This window comes from Gavia stellata, chromosome 33, assembly GCF_030936135.1.
Source record: "Gavia stellata isolate bGavSte3 chromosome 33, bGavSte3.hap2, whole genome shotgun sequence".
NCBI classification, from domain to species: Eukaryota; Metazoa; Chordata; class Aves; order Gaviiformes; family Gaviidae; genus Gavia; species Gavia stellata.
In genome coordinates, this window is record NC_082626.1 from 1,301,893 (window position 1) to 1,325,436 (window position 23,544).

At 52.9% G+C, this 23,544-nt stretch overlaps 1 protein-coding gene across 1 annotated transcript; it reads left to right on the plus strand.

Moving 5' to 3' along the window:
* The first annotated feature begins 67 nt into the window (after nt 1–67).
* Nucleotides 68–19,769, plus strand: RPRD2 (regulation of nuclear pre-mRNA domain containing 2). The gene is given in 13 exon segments (XM_059832208.1): nt 68–281; nt 6,711–6,840; nt 9,453–9,553; nt 10,812–10,889; nt 12,223–12,275; nt 13,058–13,184; nt 14,095–14,270; nt 14,927–15,212; nt 15,564–15,839; nt 16,131–16,334; nt 17,014–19,466; nt 19,468–19,553; nt 19,555–19,769. Coding segments are annotated over 13 exon segments (4,377 nt in total). The 3' UTR covers nt 19,748–19,769.
* The last annotated feature ends 3,775 nt before the right edge of the window (nt 19,770–23,544 follow it).

A 23,544-nucleotide genomic window follows, 5' to 3' on the forward strand; every position in this document is an offset into this window, starting at 1 on the left:
AGAGCGGAGCGGGGAGGGCCGCGCCGCCGCCGTCCGCGCGGCCCGGCTGGGCGAGCAGGGCGGGAAGATGGCGGCGGGCGGCGGAGGCGGCGGCCGGGCCTCCTCCTCCTCGGCCGCCGCCTCCTCCTCCTCGGCCGGCGCGCTGGAGGCCTCGCTCGACAGGAAGCTCCAGGCGGTGACCAACACGATGGAGTCCATCCAGGGCCTCTCCTCCTGGTGCCTGGAGAACAAGCGGCACCACAGCACCATCGTCTACCACTGGATGAAGTGGCTGCGCCGCTGTGAGTGCGCGGCGCCGGGGCGGCTGGGGGGGGGCCGGGACCGCGGGGGACCGTCCCTTGCGCTCGGGCAGGTGCTTGTCCGCTTCTACGTCGCTTCGTCCCGCTCTGCCTGTCGGGGCGAGGACGGTGCGGGGGCCCGGAGGCTGTCGGCTGGCGCTGGCTGCGGTTGGGGGTCCGCAGGGGGGAAGGAGATGGGGCGCAGGTTTGGGACCCGACATCTGGCAGCGAGCTGAAACGCGAGGGTCTCTGATCGCTCGGAAATCGGTCTGCGTCGCGTGGCCCCTGGGTAGGGTTTGTGCTCAGCATCGCCTTGTCACCCTTAGAAAAACACAAATTGCGTGGCTGCACCTGAACGGTGGCACCTTCAACCTCCTGAATTCTGCGTGCGCTTGCCCGGGATCTTCTAAAACGTTATTTTGAGGGCTGGGGGGAAAGGTGCTTTCAGCGCGGTGGGGGGCGAGGGACGGTCGCTGTCCCTTTCCACGGGCGAAGCAGCCTGTTGTGGCCACATATAAGTATTGGGTGCCAACGCTCGGATTTGGCGAGCGCCCGCAGGCGACGCGGCGGTGACCCGAGAGTGGGAAAGTTAATGTTTTCACGAGTCTAAACAAGGTAGCGTTATCTCTGCTGTCTTGTTGCCGTGTGAAGGTTTTGCCTGTTGTCGCAGGAGTTAAAGTAAGCTTTGCAGTAACACAAAGATAATGTTCCCATCCCAAAGCGTCGCTCTGGTTTGTGCTGAACCTTTTTTAGAGTTTGGGATAGTTTGTTTTCTCTATTTGGGATAGTTTGTTTTCTCTATTTGGGGTAGTTTGTTTTCTCTGTTGAGGCCCTTCTGCAATATGTGGAGGGCCCTCTACCCCCCAAATTTTGATTTACATTTTTTTTCCTTGTCCACACACCGCGCGATCAAAGAGAGTAAGGTGAGAGCCCGAGGGCTGTCCTCTGGTCCGTACTGACCTGCTGGTGAGGAGAGGCTGGCGCTGGTCCATCCTGCCTTGCTGTCACTGCCCACCTCTCCTGGAAATCCTCTCCCCTCTGACAGTGCTCATCACCAAGGGTGTCCCGGGGGACTGTCCTCAGTCCTCTTCCCCCTCTTGCTCCGAGCACGCCCCCTCTGAACAAAATCCAGCTGCCGTCTCCCCTCGGGATGTGCACGCTTCTCTGGACTTGGTGTCTCTTGTCAGAGCTGCCGTTCTGGCTCCTTTCTAGGACCTCAGTGAACGTCTCACTGTAGGTCAGGCTCACCACAACGCAGCTCCTCGTTCCCTGCCTGTAACTCAGAGCAGGTTTTCACTTTACCCGGCCACTCTCCGGGAGCGCGGCACCTTCGTGCCAGCGCAACTCCCCCATGTTTATCGTCCTACAGCTCCCATCCCACTGGCTCTTGGAGCGGAGACTCTTCCCTGGACTCCTGCCGCTTCTTTGTGGCTGACATTCGTCTTTCAGCTCCTGGCCAAGGCAGCTGAGCTTCCAGAGATGCTGCTTTGGTGCTGCCCCTTTCTTCTCCCTTGCACTCCTCTGTTACTCCTTCCTAAGCTCATCAAAAGTAATTTAATTGTTCCCACTTGCAGGACGCTTCACGCTCAGTTCCTGCCCTGCCAGCTCACGTCCACTGCTGGGCTGTCAGCTCCTGCCCCTGAGCCCTTGGTACCAGCCTGGACTTTTTGTTTTCGTTTGGTACGAGCACTTTCAAGGCTTCCCTTGTGCAGCCCTTGCGAGGATCTCCCCTCAACACCCCTCGTGTTTGTCCAAGTTCCTCCTTAAGCATCTTATCCGAGGTACTAGCTAAAACCCTTGACAGCGGCCGAGATGCTGCTGTGCCCTGAGCCCTGAGTATTTAGTTACTTCCCGCTTATGTGGGGCTTTTTTTTTTCCCTGCTTTTCCCTTCGTGGTACACTTCATTCTCTGCCCCAAGGACCTGTCTGTGCTCTCACGCAGTGGGAAGTCCCAGTCCCAACCAGAAGAGTTCAGTGGTAATAACAACGGCGAGTATGGCTTGCTTTTGGGTTCCTTTCCCAGCTTTTAAATATTTTAACTCTAAAGCTTCTCAGAACGTGTAAAAGCTGCTTTTTCCAGGGAGCTCCTTGTGAAGGATGGATGTAGTGGGATCGGGGGCTGTATCTCGGCACTCTGCCTGGGTGAAGATGAAGGCACCTGTGTTTAACTGGGGGGAGAAGTGCCTTTGTATCTCTTAGATGTGCATCTCCGTTACACGTGAGGCCCTTGAGTAGGGCAGTTCCTGTCCGCTGTCTCTCCAGCGATGCCGGCGTTGGGTTGAGGGCAGTTTCTTGCAGGAGGCTTGTAGAAAATGTCAAGTGCGTGGGGAAAAAAATGGGCCTTTTTATTCTTTATCTTCTATAAATCAGTGTAAGTAGGCGTTGGGCTGGCCTGCGGGGCGGTTGGTGCTCCTGCCTCGGGCTGTGAAGGGACTTTGCCTGAGTGTTGGTGGTCTCGTGGGTGCTCCCGCCCCAGGGGCTGGTCAGTCCCTCTCCCCCTGCATACTCTTGAGAGGAGACGGCTGCATTTTGCTGTGGGTATTTCCTAGCATCTGCGTTTTACCATATCTCAATGGATTTTTCTGCACTTCGCTGTTAGATATTTGTTTCAGCTGATGTCAAGTGTCCAGTTTAAACAGAGATGCGGCTATTTGGACAAAGAATTTGGTCCTTTCAGAAAAAAAAAAAGAGTGCTGGTATTTAAATACATTGCTGTGGGCATGGACGTCTTCCTTCCCGGGTCAAGGCTTGTCCTGAGCACACGCAGGTCACGGCTGCAGTTGTTGGCCAAGAATCATGCAGAATCATCAAGGTTGGAAAAGACCTGCAAGATCATCAAGTCCAACCATCAACCCAACACCACCATGCCCGCTAAACCATGTCCTGCATATAAATGTTTCTGCGAGGTAATGCTGCGATAACTGTACCTCTGGGAAGTTTCTGTTGTGAATCGAGAGCTTTCTTGCAGGAGGGTTGTCTTATTGGTGTGTCCACGCGAGCAGCTCTTAAATGCGAGTTAAACTGGACACATCGCACGCCGGCCGCCCTGAGACGTCGGTTGGTGGAGCAGGCAGCTGTCCTGGAGCTGAGCAAAAAGCTAGGGTGGGCTCAGTTATAAAATTTCCTGTTTCTTGTCTGTATTTCCTCTCCGGTTTAAGCCGAGATAGTCTAAGAGTAATTAAGAAGCTGTTCACCCGTCAGATACGGCCAGTTGCATAACGTGGTTGAAACCTCTTGTACAAAGTGCATCTTGGACCCAAAGGCACTTGGTTTTCTTCGTGCAGCTTGTCTGTAGCCTAGGTTTTGGTCTAGCATGGATTTTTCCTGCTGTGCAATTTGGATAATCTTGTTTTATAAATATTAGCTCTAAATCAAGGAGCAAAATTAATTCTGCTTGGCTGGGGTCTGCGTTCAGCCTTGTGGAAACGGTGGTGGAGGTGATGGTGCGAGCTGTGCCTCTTCCTTATGGTGTTGGTCTTGAAGCTGGCTCTGGGTTTTTCTGCTGCTTTTGAAGGCTGTGTATGCATTGAATTATTTAAATCAAAGGTTTATATATCTTCAAGATCTATTTTGCCTTATGTCATAAGATCTGAAATCAGCACTGTCTCTGCCAGGATAGAAAAAGGATCCAGTGACCGACCAGGGGGTGAATTAGCAGTGGACTGCTGGGGTTTGATTAAATCTCAGAAAACCCATTTTGATGGGATGATGATCTGGTAGATTATTGAGGCTGATGTTTTGGGGAAAGCTGGCTCCGAATCATTTTGGGAAGCCAGGCGAGCGCAGCACCGCTCTGGTTGGATTTCCAGCCCTCCGGGCAGAACAGAGCACTTCTCGCTCAAACAAACCAACCCCAATCTGCCGTGTAAGCACGTTTAGGGTGAAGGTTGTAAATCACAGTTTCTGGTAACAAATCTTTGGGCTTGTTGTGTTTGTTGCTTATTCTGGGACATGGGAATTGAGGCTTCTTGACACAGCAGCTGCCAGAGCGGTGTTGAAGTAGCCTGGTGAGAAGGATAAAAAATACCTTCAGCAAAAAAATAGCTGGAAAATACGTGAGGGGCAAAGTTACGGGTGAGAAGCCAGCTGCGGCCCTGTTCCTGCCCCAGGTTTAGGGCTGGACGATGCTTCTTGCTCCCCCACCGGTCTGTGGTGACACTTGGCGGGTGCCAGCAACGAGCAGGAAGAATCGGTGCCGCTTGTAGGAGCTCGTGGAGGCTCTTCGCTTCACCGCATCAACCTGTGGAGGAGTTGACGATCAAACCAAACTAAGCCTTTGCATGTATCCTCAACTTTGCTTTCCCGAAGAGGCTGCCTTCTGTGAAAGGTCTTCATTTTGAACAAATAACTTGCTAAATTATCCCTTAATATCGGTAGGTCAGCGTAGAGCTCGTATGGTCAAAATGTTCCTGGCCTGAGCTTTTAAAGCGAGCTCGCTGCGTGCCAGGACTCCTGTGCTAGGTGGGTGCTGGACCCGGGTCTGCTTGCTTGGTGCCGATTCCTCGTCCGGGATCGAGCCCTTCTGCAGGAAAGGTGTGCGAGAGCACGGGCGAGAGTTGTGCACAGAGAGGAGTCCCGGAAAGCACCAACGTTTCATGCCCAGCTTCCCATACGCACGCACGCTGTGTCATTCGTGAGGAGGGATTCTCTGCCTTTATTATAAGGCTTTTGAATAATTGCATTCAGTATACTAAAAATGAACTAACCCCGTATTTCTGTGGCTGCGATCCTGTTTTGCTGGGCTCCTTGCCAGAAGTCTGTCGGTGGCTACTGACCCTCTTCGCAGAGAGGAATGTTAGAAAAGAGAGAGGCGATACTTAACAATTAGTTTCCAATAAAAGCATGTGAGCTTATTGTTGGCTGGAAAATACTCATGTAGTGGCTTTTCTTTAGGCGCGGTCTAAGGCGCGAATGAGTTCTGTGAAAATCCTGGCTTTATTTCTGGTTGGCTTTGAGCAGGAGGAGATCGCGGAGCTGCCGGAGACTGAGTTGCCGTGGTGGGTGGTTTGGGGTTTTTCTGCGACAGGTTGTGAATGCAGGAGCGGTGTCAGTAATGGTAAGCTCCCACCAAGGGCTCTGGACCAGGGATGATGCTAAGAGCTTCCCAATGGAAAACCCGGAGACCAGGATAGCCACGAAGTGCCGCTGTTCTGTGGGAAGAGGCTCTGCTGAGTTAGGGACAACTGGAAAATGAAGTGGGATGGAGAATAAAGGGATTTGTAGATAAAAACTCTGATTACTAAAGTGGCTGGGGTACAGCTGGAAGGAAGGTGGGAGCCTGATAGAGCTCACGGGCACGTGAAACAAAACCGTCTATTGTCACCATTCCTATATTTAAATCCTCATATTGTGTCATTAAATTAAGTGAAGAAGCTAATTAGCATGTGGATGAGCTTACTGTGCTACAAGCGCTGTTCCTGGCTGACTGAAGAAGAGGTTTGATGAAATAATTAAACTTGGAGCTGAATATAAGGAAGATGAGAGGTGCGTTGTTTGGAGTATGGCCGCGGGTGGGAGGTCTGGGTGCGAAGGTCAGTGCCAGCTCAGCAGGGACAGGGGAGGCCTTTTTGGAGAAATGGATTTCTAGAGGAGAAGGGACGGGGGTCTGGGGTCCTTTGTGTGCCGCACAAAAGCTGGTGCCTGGCTGGTGCTAAATCACACGTTGGAAAGGGCCATCCTGGCAGCTATGCCCGAGGAACTGGCAGCGCTTATTAAACATACTAACAAACATTGGTTTATTAATAGGAGGCATTTGAAGGGATGCGGAGAAGATCTCTCTGTGTCTGTAGTAAGTGCCCTCTGGATAGCTATGGACATAGATACATGCCTGGTAAAACCTCCCTGATAAACCTGCTGATCTTAGAGACCATTTTAAGCCACTACAGCTTTAAAAAAGGGAGATTTATACATGGTGATTCTTCGAAAATATGAGTAAGTGGCCTCTAAATCATTAAACGGGAGGTTGCACTGAGTCAGTAGCCAAACGAGGTGATGCTGGAGTTCCAGAGACCGGACCAAACACACACTCTGGAGCGGTTGGGTTTTTTCCCCTGCCAAAGTTCGTGCCATTTTGTGTTTGGCCTCTTACCATGAGCGATGCTGATCTTTCTGGCTCTATGGTTCCTCTTGCTACGTGGCTATCACAGAAATAGCACGGGGTCAACGGCTTTTTGTGTCCTTTCGAAGCCCAAGTCAGAGTCGAGGCTTGACGTTACCAAACATTTCGTTTTTGGGAAGATCTGGAAATTATTTGTAAACTGAAGTCTTCCTCTCTAGTCCCCAGTTTTGACCGTTGGGCTTGCCCTTGGATGCGCCGTTGACAGAAATGCTGAAACCCCCCCCAAAAGCAGGCACTTAAATGTTGTTATCAAAATGTGGCTGACGTGACTACTTCTACTTGATGATGAATATGAATTTTCTTTTTGTCTTTAGCTGCCTTTCCTCATCGACTGAATCTTTTTTACTTGGCCAATGACGTCATACAGAACTGCAAGAGAAAAAACGCGATTGTCTTTCGTGATACGTTTGCAGAAGTGCTTCCTGAAGCCGCTTCGTTAGTGAAGTAAGTAACGGTGTGTTGGAAGGTTGGATGTCTCAAAAAATGTGAATTTTTCTTCTAACATCTCAAACTCCCTAGAAACGTCAGCAAAATTTCAAGGATTTTGTTCGAACGACTGTGTGGGTTTGAGCTTCTCTACAAGGAGAGTGCTAGAATGGGCGTAGAGCTGGCTTCTAATTTGTGTGGGGGTTTCGTTTGAGTAAAATTACCACGTGAAGCGGTGTGAGGGGCAAGTCTTGCACCAATAACGTGCGTGCCCTGTAGCTCTGCCCTCTCTTTGCGTGCCAGCACCGGTGGCTTGTGCTGCTGCCGGGGAGGGGGGGGAACCATGGCAGGCTCGGGGTAGCGCTCACAACGAGGAGGGGTGTGACAAGACAGGGAGGAAGAGGAGGAGGAGGAGGTCTTTGCAGTCTCCTGGTATCTGCCTGTGGTCGACCACTGTGAGAACAAGCGTCGCAGATGCCAGTCTAATCCCTGCCTGGCTTCTGCGAGCTTCTCTCTGGCTCCTGCGCTGCTAAAATGTTATTTCTGTTCGAGGTAACGCATCCTCAAAGGTGGTTTTGTGCTCCGCTGGAAATTGGAGACTTTATAAGAGTAATGTTGGACAAAAAGATCTCGCGCTGGCATGTGTCCGGGTGGGGTGAGCCCCGTCGCATCGTTATCCCCCTGCGAGGCAGGGTGCCTTGCTGCCCTCCGTTTTGATTTCCAAATCTTCCTCAAATCAGATGGTCTTTAAGGGGCAGGGCATAATAAAAATACAAAGCAGTTCCTTAGTAATAATGTGATGTTGCTGGTTTGTGTGTCTTTGGAACAGAGTTTGAAGCGGCAGATGGTTGAACGTAGCACGAGGCAGGGAAGAGGTTAAAGTTGGACTGCTCATTAGCTTATATTTAAATGTAAGTTGCCAGAAGAGAAAGTTGAAAATACCATTAATAGATGCCAACAATGAGGAGGAGGGAGAAAAAATTCTGGGAGTATCAGCTACCAAAGCAAAAGAGAGAAGGAAAAGCTACAGCAAGAATTGCAAGTGACCGATCCTTTGATAGCCCCAACAGGCTTCACCAAGCCCGGTCCTATTCCAGATGTTGGTATAGAAATGATTAAATGGCTAAAAGTTCTGTCAACTTGCTGCTTCCATCTTTCAGTGTTTGTGTACTGCTGGGGTCTGACTTGGCTACCCTTTAGGAACCCCAATGGAAGATTTTTGTCTCTTCCACGTGGACCTCGCTGGCCGTGCCAGGTGATGTCATCCCGTCTGTCCCTCTGCAAAACTTTGCGTGGCCGGGGACGGCAGTGTCACTCCACGGCAGAATCTCGGTGACCAAACTTCTTCCAGTTGGTTTAAAAAGCAGTGAAAGTGGCCAGAAAATGCATCGCTCTTTCTTGGGGCCCTGAGCTGGAACGCGGATGCAGCAGGGCTCCAAGTCGAGTCAGAGGACTGCTCGGGTGGTCTTTAAAAAGGTCCCTCCTGACCCAAACGGCTCTGTGCAGCACCCTTCCTTCCATAGCTCTGCCTGGCGGAGCACCCACCGCCTGAGGGTGCAGAGCAGCCCCTTTGCTCTGGGTTTGGAGCCCTGCTGTGGTGCCAGCTGCCGCCCGGGTGCCGCCGGGAGCGGCGGTGGCAGCTCCACTTTCCAATTAAGAGTTTATTATTCCAAGTGCGAGTCCTCTGGGGCAGTCGCTTCTGGTTGTTGGCAAGGTTCGGGCTTGCATGCTGCCCTCAGAGTGCTAAATTTGAGGTGCGTGAACTTTAATTCGGGTTGCTTTGCAGGAAACGCTCTTCGTTTGGGTGATTAGCAGGGTGACGACCGGTCTGGTTATGCGTTTTCCCTCTCTTATCCCAAGAGCTGTCCCTTGGGTCTGTGCCCTTGTGCCGCCTCGGGGGTCTAGGAAGAACAGGCTTTGAGAGTGGTTGCTTACGGATGTTTTATTTGTCTGGTTTTTTTCCTTGAAACAGAAGCACCTGGACGAGATACACTCTTTGACACCAGGCCATCTCCTTTTCGTTCTTTCTTTGGAGATTCTTACAGATGACATTGCTTAACTCCCAAGGCTGACGCTGCTAGGCGCAGAGGGGATGTGCAATCAGAGATGAGTGGGGGAGCTTGTCTTCTTGGATGAAGTTCAACACCTCTGATCGCCTGCTGTACAGTCACTTATCTCTGAAGTAGTTCCTCTTCTCTGTGAAGAGAGTAATGTCTTATTTTTTCCCCCGCCCTGCAATAATCACTTTTTTCCCCAGAGCATACATATAGAAAGCTGCTTTGGAAGAGTAACAATTTTTTTTTCCCATGAAGAAAGGCTTCAGAGAAATCCTGTTGATGTTCCTACCGCTCTGAAACCTTCTAATTTTACCCAAAAAAAGGGCCCTGATGCGTTACGATAAGGAAGCGTGTGTACGCTTAACTCCAAGCGTGTGGACATGCTGCCTTGGTCTCGCTGGGACCCCTTGCAGTAGAACTAAAGTTGTCACCTGGACAGAGAACTTCTCAGTCTGCAGGGTTGCTTAAAGTTTTGATTTAAATACATAATTATTTATATTATTATCCATTCTAGAATCATGAGCAATTACAGTGCGGGGGGGAAAGAAAACCCAATACACTCTTCTTTTTCAGGGATCCATCCGTTTCCAAGTCTATCGAAAGAATCTTCAAAATCTGGGAGGACAGAAATGTGTACCCTGAGGAAACCATTTTGGCACTAAAAGAAGCTCTGAGTAAGTTACTTACCCTTTGCATTTCTTACCTTACAAACTAACGCATGAGCTCGGTGAGGTTAAAGAAAACGTCTGGAATCGCTGAGTAAAATGAGTTTATTGTGCCTGTCCTTTCTGCATTTGCACCTAGCGCAGACTTTAAAGTAGCGAGGTGTTGTATGTGAGCGGAATTGATCTGCTTCACGTTTTTTGTACCTTTCTAAAGACAGCTCTGAATACTTTCACGTAAGCTGGAATTGTTCCAGCTGAGAGTAAACAGAACGTGAAGGTAAAGTGATCCTACAAGCCCTGAACACAGTGCCCTGGTAGAGGGCTTGTGTCCCTGGCTCTTCCCTTGAGCGTGAGCCGACTCTCACGCTGCCACAGTAGAGTGAGGAACAGAGGCGGCTTCCTTCCTTTCTACTCTGTTTTAGCAATAAGTTGTTTTTACTGATAATATTTGTGGTGTAGGAAAGAGGCTGGAAGCAAAACTGGAGGGTGAAGTGTCCTCGAGTACTTATGAAAGAACTCTGCTTAAAAGCTGCAGTGGCTAATGTTAACTGGAAACACGCGTAGTCAGTTAAAACCAGAAATTAGCCGATATGCAAATACTCGAAGGAAATTAGTCCACGTTTCTGCTTTACTTGGTTGCATCATTAAGAGCCAAAGGTGCTTCAGGAAATCCTCACGTGTGGTTTTGAGAGCCAGTCGTCGTCACGGCAGGAGAAACACGGTGTCTCGGGTTCAGGCTTTGGCACGTGAAAAGACTTTAGTTGGGCGTTGCATGTCGAAAAGCGAAGTTTATGCGTACGTTCTGAAATCTCTGATTTTCGTAACTGGAAAACAAAAATATTTCAGATTACTTGTAAATTAGGTATTGTGGCTATTTTTCCCGGCTTCCATTACTTGCCTGTTGAATGCTGATTTCATCAAAGCCTGCCTAAAAACCTAAAATATGGCTAAGTGGTATGGTTTTATTTTTAGATGCCTTGTGTTTTTCCTTTTTTCACTCTGCTCATTACTGTGATTTTTGAACTGTCTTAGTGTAAGGGCAAACAGAAACTTGATTTAAAAATGGAAGACCATCCCACAGGTTGCTGTATTCCTGAGTAAACTTAGGTTCTCTTGGGCATCCAGCAGCTCATCTAAGGAAGTTGGTCTAGGTGTTTTAAAACAAATTTCTGTTCACTCTTTTACCGTGCAACCGTATGGCACCAAAAACCAGATTCTTAAAAGGAATCCCATAATGCCAGACTGCAAAAACTGAAATGTTTTCCAGGTACCACTTTCAAAACTCAGAAGCAGCTGAAAGAAACTCTGAACAAACAACCGAATAAGCCGTGGAAGAAATCGCAAAGTAAGGAAACAATGTGAACTCTCTGAACTAATATAGAAATTGCCTTCTTGAGGAACAGAAGAAAGGCTAGCCCAAACCGGGCAAAGTACCTGGACTAAAACATGAGCCAGCATGCGTCTTCCAGGCTCGTAAAGCTCCTTACAGCCTAATATGTAAAGCACCAAGGAGTTGTTGCTAGAGAACCACTTTTTAAAGGAATGAAGTATGAAAAAGTAACTAATCTTTATGAGAGCAGAGGTTATGAACAGTAGAGGAAAGAGCTGGTGGAACCTCTTGGAAACTGGCGTTAGACTATTCAGAGATGGAGAGAAGACAGACAGAACCGTGTACTCTGGCAGCAGGAGGTGGACAGTACCTTCGTGCTCAGGAACACATCTTCAACAGCAAACTAGGTGCTAGGATAAAAGAAAACTGGAAGCTGACAGTGCAGATAATGAACTTTGGCGTCCGACAGTACCAGGAGAGCAGTCTAGCAGGAAGTGCATTTATAATATACCAGTCTTACTAATCTCATTATACGTTAAAGCCTTGAATGGTCCGTAAAGCGAGATGGTGGAACGTTAGGTGTAAGATGTGGCATGCGCCCGCCTGTACAAGCGCTGAGATCAGAAGGTTAACGAAAGAGTTTGGAAGCCTTTATGACTTGGCTTAACATCACAAGCTGCTTTCCCAAACAGAAATGTGCTATATTCAGCATGGATGAAGGGTTTAGTGTTTTGCTTCTTATCAGATGTTTCTCCTGTTTTGTCCAGAAACCTGTGGATTTAATGTCTCTTCACAGTGGGATTCCTTCCCCCCTGGTCTGTTAATAAGGTGTCAGATTAGAGGTGTAAGAGTTTTTAAGGTTGAGAGTGTGGTTAGGCCTAGTAAGTACCGAAGGGAGACCCCGTCCAAAGGAAACGCTGGGCTGCGTGTGTCAGCTCTAAGTCTGGCACTTAGGAAATAATATTACCTTCCTTGTAGAGAGGTATAAACTCATCGGGTAAGGCTGTTAGACCAACCCTTGCAGGGACTTGTCTTCCCAACGGTAGAGCTGGAAAAGGTATGCACAGTAAATTTTTATAGCACGTTAAAAAAAAAAAAAAAAGGCGGTAGTATAATTTGTTGACCTCAGTCACACTCTAGCCGCACGTGACTGTGTCCTGATTAGCCAACGGAAAGCCAGAGCACTGAGGGACATCTGTGTGGAGGGGAAAATGTAATGAGAAACAACAGCCTGTGAGTCTTTCATTGAATTATGTTAAAATATTTTCATTAGAACTGCCTTTTGCGACTTACTTTTAGTCGGGGTGTAGTTCCTTGGTTTCTTTATACTTTTTCTTTATTCCAACAGCATCCACGAACCCCAAAGCTGCTTTGAAGTCCAAGATTGTTGCCGAATTCAGAGTAAGTTTGCAAGTGGAAATACTCTGTTGCGCTAACCTCCATCCTTAGGCTGTAGTTTTCATGTAGCTTACGTCCACCAGCAGCATAAGCTTGATGGGAAGCTGGAGTGTTAGGTGTCTTTTTGTTCCTTGGCGTATAATGCCTGCTAGACATTTTAGTTCTGAGTCTTGTTAGGGCTGCCACCCCTTCTGTGCGCTGTTATGGACAGCAAGGCAGCAGGGAAGCATTTGGAGTGGTGCGGAAGCTCCCCACGGAAACACCGGTAACCGGGGTAACCTCGTACAAGAGAGAAGTTTGCCTTCTCGGGAGCTACGTGAAATCCACGGGTCCTGCCCTTTGAGGGGCTGGCTGTTACAGGCGGCGCTGAGCGAGGCGTACGGTCAGATCGTCCTAGTGAAGGAGGAGTTAAGGGTGTTTGGTGGCGAGAAATTTATCTAAATTAGGTCCCCCAAAGGAGTGTGGTGTGTTAACGAAATGCATGGGCACTAGTAGAGTAAAAAAAAAAAAAATAAAAAAGGCCTGTCCATACTCTTAACCATCATAGCCAGGAGACTTGTGGAATTACAGCCCCTGCCTGAGCCTGAGTCCACTGATCTATTTGATTTGGGGTTAAAAAGCCAGAGATTCACACAGTTTGTTTCTGCGTTAGCTCTTGTTCAGAAATGGTCTTGAACTGGAGCATTGTTTGTCGTTGAAGCAGGTCTGCGCTGCCAGCTCTGCGTGGCGGGGCTTCTCTTCCGCGGAATGTGATGAGGATGCTTTTCTTGTTTGATTTTTTTCAGCCACAGTCTCTCATTGATGAATTGCTATTATATAAGCGCTCAGAAGACCAGATAGAACTTAAAGAGAAGCAGCTTTCCACGATGAGAGTGGACGTGTGCAGCACTGAAACACTTAAGTGTTTAAAAGGTAAAGACAGCGTATAACGTACAAAACCTGATGTAAGTGAAGGAGGCGCAAATATGTATCCTAACAGTTGTAGGAGCTCCTCGGTTCTGTTGAGCCTTAGACCAGAAATCAAACTCTGTCTGTAAAATGCCAAAATTTCAAAGTGCAGTTAAGAACCACCAAGCGGGAGCCTAAAACCTTTACTAATTTGAACCTGTTCGTAGAAACCCGCAGACACAGAGCTCAGTGAAGATGTATTTTGTACTATTCAAACATGCCCCCGTATGTTGTTAAAAAATGCATTGTTCGTAATGTGTTCAGAACCCCTTAAATAATTGTGGATTTAAGTTAATTAAGGCACCCATCAGTGGCTACAGTTTGAGGATGCCAACTGTGAGTCCGATAGCAAGCAGCGCACATTAGGGGTAAATGAAATGAGTTATGTTGAGCCGCGTTAACAGGAAATGTAATTGTAAAACTGCAGCTAGCGCTAGCTCTGCTTGGTAATCCACGACTGCGGTCTTTGAAAATGGTTGTTTACAGTGGTGGTGACTCGTGGACATTGTGAACCCTGATGCTGTTAGGAACTCTTGGAATATGGTAATGAAGGAAAAAGAAAACTCAAGATTTTTGGCTCTTCCAAAGTGAAAGTACGCTCTCTGGGTAGTTGAAAGAGTAAAATTTTACACTTCTGTGTCTTGAATTTGTTTATCGCTAATAACTAGTTGAAAAAACATATAGACTGCTAGCAACTTGGCCTCTTTTTTTAATGGATACCGATGGATGAATGGGGTGGTCTGGGGAGCGTACGGCGTGATGCAGTGTCCGTTGTCTGAACTTCCCGATTGCTGCGGTTGAGGACACGCTTCTGAGAGCTGATTTCCCGTTTGGCAGATCGCAGCTTATTTACGCAGTGTTAATCTCCTTGCAGACAAAACAGGAGGAAAGAAGTTCTCCAAGGAGTTTGAAGAAGCAAGTTCAAAGCTGGAGGAGTTTGTAAACGGCTTAGACAAGCAAGTGAAAAATGGCCCCTCTCTCACTGAAGCCCTGGAGAACGCCGGTATATTTTACGAAGCTCAGTATAAGGAAGTCAAGGTGGTAGCAAATGTAAGTACGCTTTTCCTCGATCCTCCTCAGGCAGACCGACATCCGCCTGTGTTCGCGAAGCATCTCAGAGGCTAGAAAATGCATCATCCCTTTCTTCACAAATGAAGAATTTTGGTGTGATTGCTGTACAAATGGTTTCAAAAGAGAGCAGAGTTGAGGAGACACTACAAAAATCCATGGGTCAGACGCTCAGTTCGTGTATGTTGCTGGAATTTTGTGGCCCCTCTGCATTTTTAAACAGGGGCAAAATTACAGGTAGTCTAACAAATCCTAAATTCTGGAAACTGCACCAGTTGTGGTCAGTATGCAAACTAGATGAAGAAACGAAGAAAGAATTCAGTAAAGCCTTGTAAAAACAACGAATAGCCCCCAACCCTACCAAAAAACCCCCCAAACAGGCAGCATATTTGTTAGAAAGCATTTTTTAATGAAAATTGTTTTAAGTCATTGGAAAAAGGTTTTACCGTCCCCTTTTTTTGTGGTCCTTGCTCTGCAAGTCACACTGAAAAGCTGAGTTCTTACTGCAGAGTTCTCACCGCAGGGTACGGGTAATTGGAAATTGTTTTCTAAGGCCATGTGCTTCTTCGTTAGGGAATTAATTGAGGCATGCTCTCTCCCTATAAAAGATACTCAGTCTGCTGTCCTTTCTTTCTTAGGCTTATAAAACATTCGCTAATCGAGTGAGCAATCTAAAGAAAAAGCTAGACCAGTTGAAAGCGACGCTTCCCGATCCGGAGGAGTCTCCTGTCCCTTCTCCAAGTATGGACGCCCCATCCCCGACAGGCTCCGAGTCCCCTTTCCAGGGGATGGGGGAGGAGGATAACTCCCGATCTCCGGCAGTTGGAAGCCGCAAGACGATCTCTCCGGAGCCTGTGACGGATAATCGGGATGTGGAAGACATGGAGCTCTCTGATGTGGAGGATGATACATCTAAAATTATTGGTATGTTCTGCGGGAGCAGGGGAGTAATTGTCGTGTAGAAATTGCGTCGAGACCAAAGAGTCCTTCCAAGCCTCGTTTGGGATGTAACGGATGCGCACAGCCCTTGTTGTGCTGTGGATTGGTGCTGTTGGGTTTCGATCTCCTGCCCCAGACCCCTGACACAGGCAGGGAAGTCCCGATCTAGCCGTGATTGTTCCCATCTCCCAAACCACTCATCGAATGCGTTTATATAGCCTGTGGGAATCAGACCTAACGTGCCTAACGATGAGGATCCTGTTGAAAATCCCGTACCCTGAGTAATTCAGAGACAGAGTGACGGTTCTGGTCTTGTTCTCCCTCTCCCTCGTGCAGTGGAAGAGAGGAAGGAGAAGCAGGCTGCTCCAGCTTCGGCACCCGTGAAGACTGAAAGCGTCCCCAAAGCGGCACCGTCTACCGCTGCAGCAGGCACGACTTCGGTGACGGTGACGACGCCCGCCCAGACTCCTCCAACTCCTCCGGCTCCGAAGGCGGTGAGCGCAGCGCCCGTCCCTCCGTCGCCAGCGCTTGCGTTGCCCAACCTGGCCAACGTGGACCTGGCAAAGATCAGCTCCATTCTTAGCAGTTTAACTTCTGTAATGAAAAATACAGGTGAGTGCTGAAGCCGTACTAGCCCAGGTGTTTGGTTAACGGAGCTAACAATGGAGTTTTGTTTTGTAATTGTTTAAAGCTTTAATTGTCTCCAAATAAACATGAATGAGTTACTACTTAAAAGATCTGGCTCGGTCTCTCTGACACACGACTGTCGGCTTCGTGAGCTGCTCCTTGCTCACACTCGGTGGAGCTCTGCTGCAGTTGTATCTGTGGGAAAACTTGAGCCAAAAAAAAGCTTCCGTTAACTAACGAAGCAACGTACGTGAGTGGTGTGTGCTTCCGTCCTAGGTGTCAGTCCCGCCTCGAGACCTTCTCCGGGAACCCCGACGAGCCCAACAGCTCTTACTAGTGGCCTGAAGACTCCTGTCATGGGGACTCCGTCTGCTCCTTCAAATCCGTTAGCAAATATTCTCTCCAAAGTTGAAATAACTCCTGAAAGTATTTTGTCTGCTCTCTCCAAAACCCAGACTCAGACTGCACCAGCACTGCAAGGTACCGGAGTGGGTCTTGAGGGAATGGCTAACTGTGTATTTGATGGCAGTGGCCGCGCTGAAACGTGCTGCTGTGCTTACCCTAAAGCGAAAATGAAGGGAGAAAAATTTATTTGGAATGTATTAGGTCTTTGGCAAATGCAGGTGGCTTTCTTTCAGGTAGCATACATGTTGCGGACCAGTGAGTTTTACTGCTTTTCCGTACATCTTCGTATTTTTGCCGTGACCAAAGCGCGCTTATGCAGAACACTTCATGGAAGGGCGCTGAACCAGACAGGAGACCAAGAGAGGTCTTTGGGGTTTCCCTGTGCCTCCGAGAGCGCTTTTTTAGAACAGAAACCTTCCCAGAGGTGCTGCTCCTGCTTCTGCACCTTGCATGTAGTAGTGCAGTGTTTTTTACAGCTGGCTACAAAGCCAGGATGAGTTGTTACCCGACTTATTCAGATGTATGTTGTAATTTATGTTTCTAGATCAATCTGAGCCTCTGGCAAAAGTTTGCACCTCGGGGGGTGCTAACGTCAATATTAATGCAGCCAAATCCAGTCATTTTGCTGGCTAAAACATGAAGTCGTTTTAAGGAACGACATCTGCGGTACAAACGCCGAAACCTTTCCCTTGACGGTGGCTCGAGTTGACTTGCCTCCTCCCTGAATATCTGAACGCAGCGTTCTTTTTTCCAGGTTTGTCATCCTTACTTCAGAGTGTTGCTGGAAATACCGTTCAGACAAGCGAAACTGCGTCACAGAGCACTTCGGCATCGCCAGCCAACACGACTGTTCCTTGCTTGAAGGGGAGGAATATTCCTTCCAATACCCAGTCCTTCATATCCAAAAGTTTTGGTTATTCTCCAAACTCATCTACTGCTGAGGTTTCCTCAACTTCAGTTAATAAGGCTCCCGTCGGACATACCCCAGGGCTGTCAAGCTCCAGTTTTAAGCCGCCAACCAATTCCCTGGGATTTTCCAGTTCCCACCCTACCAGTCCTTCTTCCCTTTTGCCTACAGAAACCTCACTGGGTCAATCCTCTGAAATTTCAAAGGCGAAGCTGGAATCGGAACCCCCTTCTCCGAGCCTGGAGATGAAGATACACAATTTCTTGAAGGGAAATCCTGGCTTCAGTGGTCTGAACTTGAATATTCCGATTCTCAGCAGCTTAGGGTCCAGCATCGCAACGGAAAGTCATGCGGCTGACTTCCAGCGTGGTCCTACCAGCACTTCCATGGACAATGTGGACGGAACACCGGTGCGCGATGAGCGAAGCGGGACGCCCACCCAGGACGAGATGATGGATAAGCCGACGTCGAGCAATGTCGACACTATCTCCCTGCTGTCGAAAATCATGAGCCCCGGTTCTTCTACTCCCAGCAGCACGAGGTCACCTCTTCAGAGCCGGGACGACGGATATCCCCAAGATATCCCCAATTCCGTGCACAGCTACCGGCCCTTTGGCCTCGGCAGAGAGTCTCCAGCCGGCCTGTACAAGCCGTCTGCAGACAGCATGGAGATACCTTCCTCTTTAATGGACTCCTCCCAGGAGAAGTTTTACCCAGACACCTCTTTTCAAGAAGACGAAGATTACCGCGACTTCGATTACTCCGGGCCGCCGCCATCGGCCATGCTAAACCTGGAGAAGAAGCCGGCCAAGTCTATCTTGAAATCGAGTAAACTCTCTGAAGCTGCAGAGTACCAGCCGGTCCTGTCCAGCTACGGTCAAAGATCACAGGAGTTTGGCGTGAAGTCCTCCTTCCCGCAGGCGATGAGGTCTATTCTCGATCAGAGCGAGAGCTGCGACCCGCTGGCGTCATCTCCGGGGATGTACGGGAGCTACGGCCTCAGGGGAAGCGACTCCACCTCGGATGGCTCCCCTTCGCCCAGCAAGAACGAGGTGTTTTTCACACCGGACTCCAATCACAACAACTTACCGAAATCAGTGGTGCACTCTGGCCTCTCGCAGAAGCAATACCCGGACTCGCCCCACTCGATTCCCCACCGCTCGCTTTTCTCTTCTCAAAACCCGCTCTCCAGCCCCGCGGGCAGGGCGTCCGCGGCAAGCGTGGAGAAATCGTTGGGTTCTTCCATTTCCGCCACGTCGACCATCGAGTTCAAGAACATGCTCAAAAACGCCTCCCGTAAGCCCTCCGAGGAGAAGCATTTTGGCCAGATTTCCAAAAGTAGCTCTGGCGAGGGGGTGAGCTTATCCGGCCACGGCCCGGCCGGAGCTGCCAAGGGAGAGCCGCAGCCGCAGGAGGAGCACTACCGCATAGAGACCAGGGTCTCCTCGTCCTGCTTGGACTTGCCCGACAGCACCGAGGAGAAAGGGGCCCCCATCGAAACGCTGGGTTACCACAACGCCTCGAGCAGGGGGATGTCGGGAGAGCCCATCCAGACCGTGGAGTCCATCCGGGTTCTGGGGAAGGGGAACAGAGGACACGGGCGAGAGGCGAGCCGAGCGGCGGGCTGGTTCGAGATGAGCAGCAGTGGGAGCGCCTTCGATAACGGGCCCTCGGGCACGTCGGAGCTGCCCGGCATGGGCGGCTTCCCGGCGCCGTACAAGGAGCACGTGCCGCCCTTCCAGGAGAGCGTCAACAACTTCCGAACGAATAACTTCAGCCCCGCTTTCGAGCACCACATGCCGCCGCCGCCGCCGCCCCTCGCGCCGCCTCCCATCGAGCACGGGACTCCCTTCCAGCGGGACCCGGTGGGTCCGCCCGCCGGGCCCCCAGCCGCCCCCCCCAAGGACCACGGCAGCCTGTTCCCGAGGGATCACGCGGTCCCTCCCCGCATGCCGTCGGTGGATCACGCCAACCCCTTCTCGAAGGAAACCTCCGCTCCGCTCTCCCTGCCCCACGGCGTCCCCCCGCCTCCCTCCGTGGAGCACGCCGGGGTCCCCTTCCCCACGCCCCCGCCGCCCCCCGTCCCCGGGGAGCACGCCGGCGTCCCCTTCCCTGCCCAGCCGCCGCCGGCCGGGGAACACGGCGGCGTCCCCTTCCCCGCGCCGCCCCCCATGGCGGTGGAGCACGGCACCGGCGCCTTCCCCAAGGAGCACGGTACGATCCACCAAGGGACGATGAAAGAGCATTTTGCCGTGCACGCCGCGCCCCGGGAGCCGGTAGCCCAGCCCCAACAACGGGATCACGCCGCAGCCCCCCCTCTCCCGCACCCGCGAGGCCGGGGCGCTCACCCCCCCTCTCCCGGGAGCAGCTGGGGGCGGCCCGCGGCCTGGGCCCCCCCGCTCACAGGGACGGTGGCAGCCGCGGCGGGGTGCTGGTCAGGACCCCCCGGGCTGACTTCAGGCCGCGAGAGCCCTTCGTAAGCAGAGACCCCTTCCATAGCCTGAAAAGGCCCCGGCCGCCATTCGGGAGGGGGTCCCCCTTCTTCGCCCCAAAACGCCCCTTCTTCCCCCCCAGGTACTGAAGCAGACGCCCAGCTCCCGAGCGAAGGCATCCGGACGCTGTAGAGAGCAGCGGAGTAGCGCTTTCACTTGGTTTTTCCATATTTTTGGGGTTTTTTTTCTTGCCCTCCAGAGCCCCATAACCTTCTCCTAAATTAAATTGTTCTGTATTTTTTTTTTTTTCGGTTGTTTATTTCCCAAGCCCACCCAGTTGGTGCGAGACTAGGAAAAAAAAAAAAAAAGGCAAAAAAAAAAAAAGTTTTAACGAAAAGAAGAAGCGTTGCTGTTGAAATAAAAACTTCCAGTAGTAGTTTAAAAAGTTTAAAAAAAAAAAAAAGGCAAAAAAACGAAAAAAAAAAACCCAAAACCCTAAAAAAAACCGCAAGGAAAGATGAAGCGTGCTGTTGGGATGTTGTTTTTTAGCCGATTACCAAATCGCTGCCGCAGGGAGGAGTGAAGGGTCCGAGCGGTGGCAGAGACCCCCCCACCCCTCCTGTGCCTTTCTCTGCAGCGACGGTCGCCGCTCCCCCTCCAGCTGGCAAAAACCACCCCGAAAAAAGGCAAAAAAAAAAAGAAAATTAAACAAAACCAAAACCCACCCTGTGATGATCTCCGGACTGTTTGGCTCCCGGCGCCCCGGGAGCGAGGAGGGGTCCCCCAGGCTGTCCCCCCTCCAGCTCACCCGCCTCGGGAAGAATCTGTCCTCTGTTGGTTGGTTTTTTGGTTTATTTGGGGGTTTTTTTTGGTTTTTTGATTTTTTTTTTCGTTTTTTTTTTTTTTTTGGTCCCCCACCCCACCCACCCCCCGGGAACACTGTTGACTTTCTACGTGTGTGTATATAATAATCACTTTTTAATTCCATCTCTCGGATCGTTCAAAACGCGCAGACGGAGCCCGCGGGGGGGCTCGGGGCGCTGCCCCCCCCCGCCCAGGGCCGCCCCGCAGCCGCGCCGGCGGCTTTTATATGAAGTTGGAATTTTACTTGATTTATTTTAATTTTTTTGGGTTTTTTTGTTTTTTGTTTTTTTTTTTTTAGTTGCTAGAATCCATCATATATGTTTGATAAAGGTGTAGGGTTAAATATCTACATAAAAATTCAGAAAACGAGAAGGTGGCGGGTCCTTTCTTTGTCGCGTGCGCTCGGGTGGGTCTGGGGCGCCTCAGCCCTGAGGGGATCCCTCGGCCGCGGCCCCCGGGGGGGCTTCTCCTTCCCCTCTCCGGGCCCCCCGGGGCCGGCCGGGCCTCGCACCGGGTCGGTGCTGGCGAAACCCCCGTTCCCCTCCGGGCCCCTGGGGCTGTGGGAGCACCGGGGGGGCCCTGAGGCGCAGGGACCCGCCGTGAGGGGGTCCCGTGGGTCGTCGTGTTCCACGCCTACCCCCCCCCCGCTCGTGTCCGTGGTTCCGTCCTGCCCCCGCCGGCACCGCGGGGGCTCCCCACGGGCGGGCGAGTCCAACGCGGCCTCCCTGGGGGGGGGGGGGACGACACACACGGGGCTGAGGCGGCACGCGCCGCTCCCGCCACACACACGCACACGGGGGGGGGGGGGGTGGGACCCGAGCGTCTGGCCCCGCCCCGAGGGCGGATCCCCTCGCCTGGCCCCGCCTCTGGGCGGGGATTCCGGCCCCCGCCCCTGGGAGGGACGATCCCGCCTCTGGAGGTGGGCTCCGCCCCGCCCCTCTCCTTTGGCCCCGCCCCGCTCCCTTGGCCCCGCCCCGCAGGGGACGCCGGCTTCCGGTCGGCGGCGGAAGGGGCGGAGCCTCCCGTCATGCCGTCCGCTCGCGCCGGGGGGCGGCTGCTCTTCGCGGGAGCCCCGCGCCGACACCGGGTGCGCTCGGGCCCGCCCAACCCCCTCCCCGCCCCCGGGACCCCGGCGTCCTGCCCCTCCCCCACCCCCCTCATTCCCACCCCTCCCCCCTGCCCGCCTCTGCCCACCGCCTCCTCGCGCTCCGAAGGGGACCCGGGCGACCTGACCCCACGTTGACCCCACGTTGACCCCTGACCCCCCGTCCCCAGGTCTCCGGGCCGGACCCCCCACCTCTCCGAGCGCCTCCGGCTCTTCCAGCAGCTGCGGGCGGCGCAGGAGCCGCGGGATGGAGCCGGGGGCGGCCGCCCCCCACCCCGGGGGACCCCCATCCGCATCGCTCTGCCCGGGGGGGGGCACCTGCCCGGCCGGGCCCTGCAGACCACTCCCCCTTCCAGGTGGCCGCGCAGCAGCTGGGGTACGCGCAGGCCGCTCCCTCCCCTCCCCGGCCGGGGGCCCCACGGGTGTCCCCACGCTGTCCCTATGGACCCCACGGGGTCCCCCACACTGTCCCTATGGTCCCCCTGGTGTCCACGGGGTCCCCACACGCTGTCCCTATGGTCCCCCTGGTGTCCCCAGGGTCCCCACGGGGTCCCCACACTGTCCCTATGATCCCCACGGGGTCCCCAGCGTCCTCACAGGGGTCCCCACACTGTCCCCTATGGTCCCCATGGGGTCCACAGGGTCCCCACACTGTCCCTACGGTCCCCACGGGGTCCCCCGTTGTCCCCATGGTGTCCCCCAGGGTTCCCACAGGGTCCCCACACTGTCCCCTATGGTCCCCCATGGGATCCCCCAGGGTCCCCACGGGATTCCCACACTGTCCCTATGGTCCCCCACGGGGGTCTCCCATTGTCCCCATGGTGTCCCCAGGGTTCCCACAGGTGTCCCCACACTGTCCCTATGGGCCCCACGGGGTCCCCCAGTGTCCTCACAGGGTCCCCACACTGTCCCTATGGGCCCCACGGGGTCCCCAGTGTCCTCACAGGGGTCCCCACCACTGTCCCTATGGTCCCCATGGCATCCCCAGGCTCCTCATGGAGTCCCTGTTGTCCCTACGGTGTCCCCACGGGGTCCCCAGGGTCGCTATAGTGTCCCCACAGGGTCCCCAGGGTTCCCGCGGGGTCCCCAGGGTCCCCCACACAGTCTCCGCGGGGTCCACGGGTTCCCCACGGTGTCCCCCTGTGTCCCCCTCAGGGGGGGGCCTGGCGGAGGCGGCGCTGGTGGCCCGGGTGAACGGGACCCTCCAGGACCTCGACCGGCCCCTGGAGAGCGACGCCGACCTGGAGCTCCTCGACTTCTCGACGCCGGAGGGACGGGAGGTGAGTCCCCGCGGGGACACGGGGGGGCCGGGGGCCGCGCTCCGCTCCCCCTCGACCGCATGTCCCCCCCCATGTCCCCCCCTCCGTGTCCCCCCTCCCCAGGCTTTCTGGCGGTCCGGCGCCTGCGTCCTGGGGGCGGTGGCGGAGCAGTTTTACGGGGCCCACGCTCTGCAGCGCCCAGGCCACCGAGGACGGCTTCTTCTGCGATGTCCACATGGGGGACAGGTAAGGGCGGGGGACCGGGGGGGGAATGACACAGGGGTCCCCCCGTGGGGCACGGTGTCCCCCAGCCCGTCCCCCACGCCCGCAGGACGGTGCAGCCGCGGTGAGCTGCCGGCGCTGGAGGAAGCTTGTGCGGCTTTCGCCCCGCGCCGAGCACCGCTTTTGAGCGTCTCGAGGCCACCCGCCAGCAGCTGGCCGAGCTTTTCAAGGTGAGACCCCCGGCGTGTCCCCTCCCCGGCGTGTCCCCTCCCTGTCCTGGGATGGGGCAAGGGAGCCCAGCTTGGGGACAACCGGCACCCTCCTGGTTGGGTTTATGGAGCGGGGTGATGCTAATGGGGACCGTGTGTCACCTCCCCTCGGTGCCACCCGTGCCACTGTCACCCCCCCTTGGTGTCACACCCCCCCCCAGTGCCACCCATGTCACTGTCACCATCCTTGGTGTCACCCCTGCCTTGGTGTCACCCGTGCCACTGTA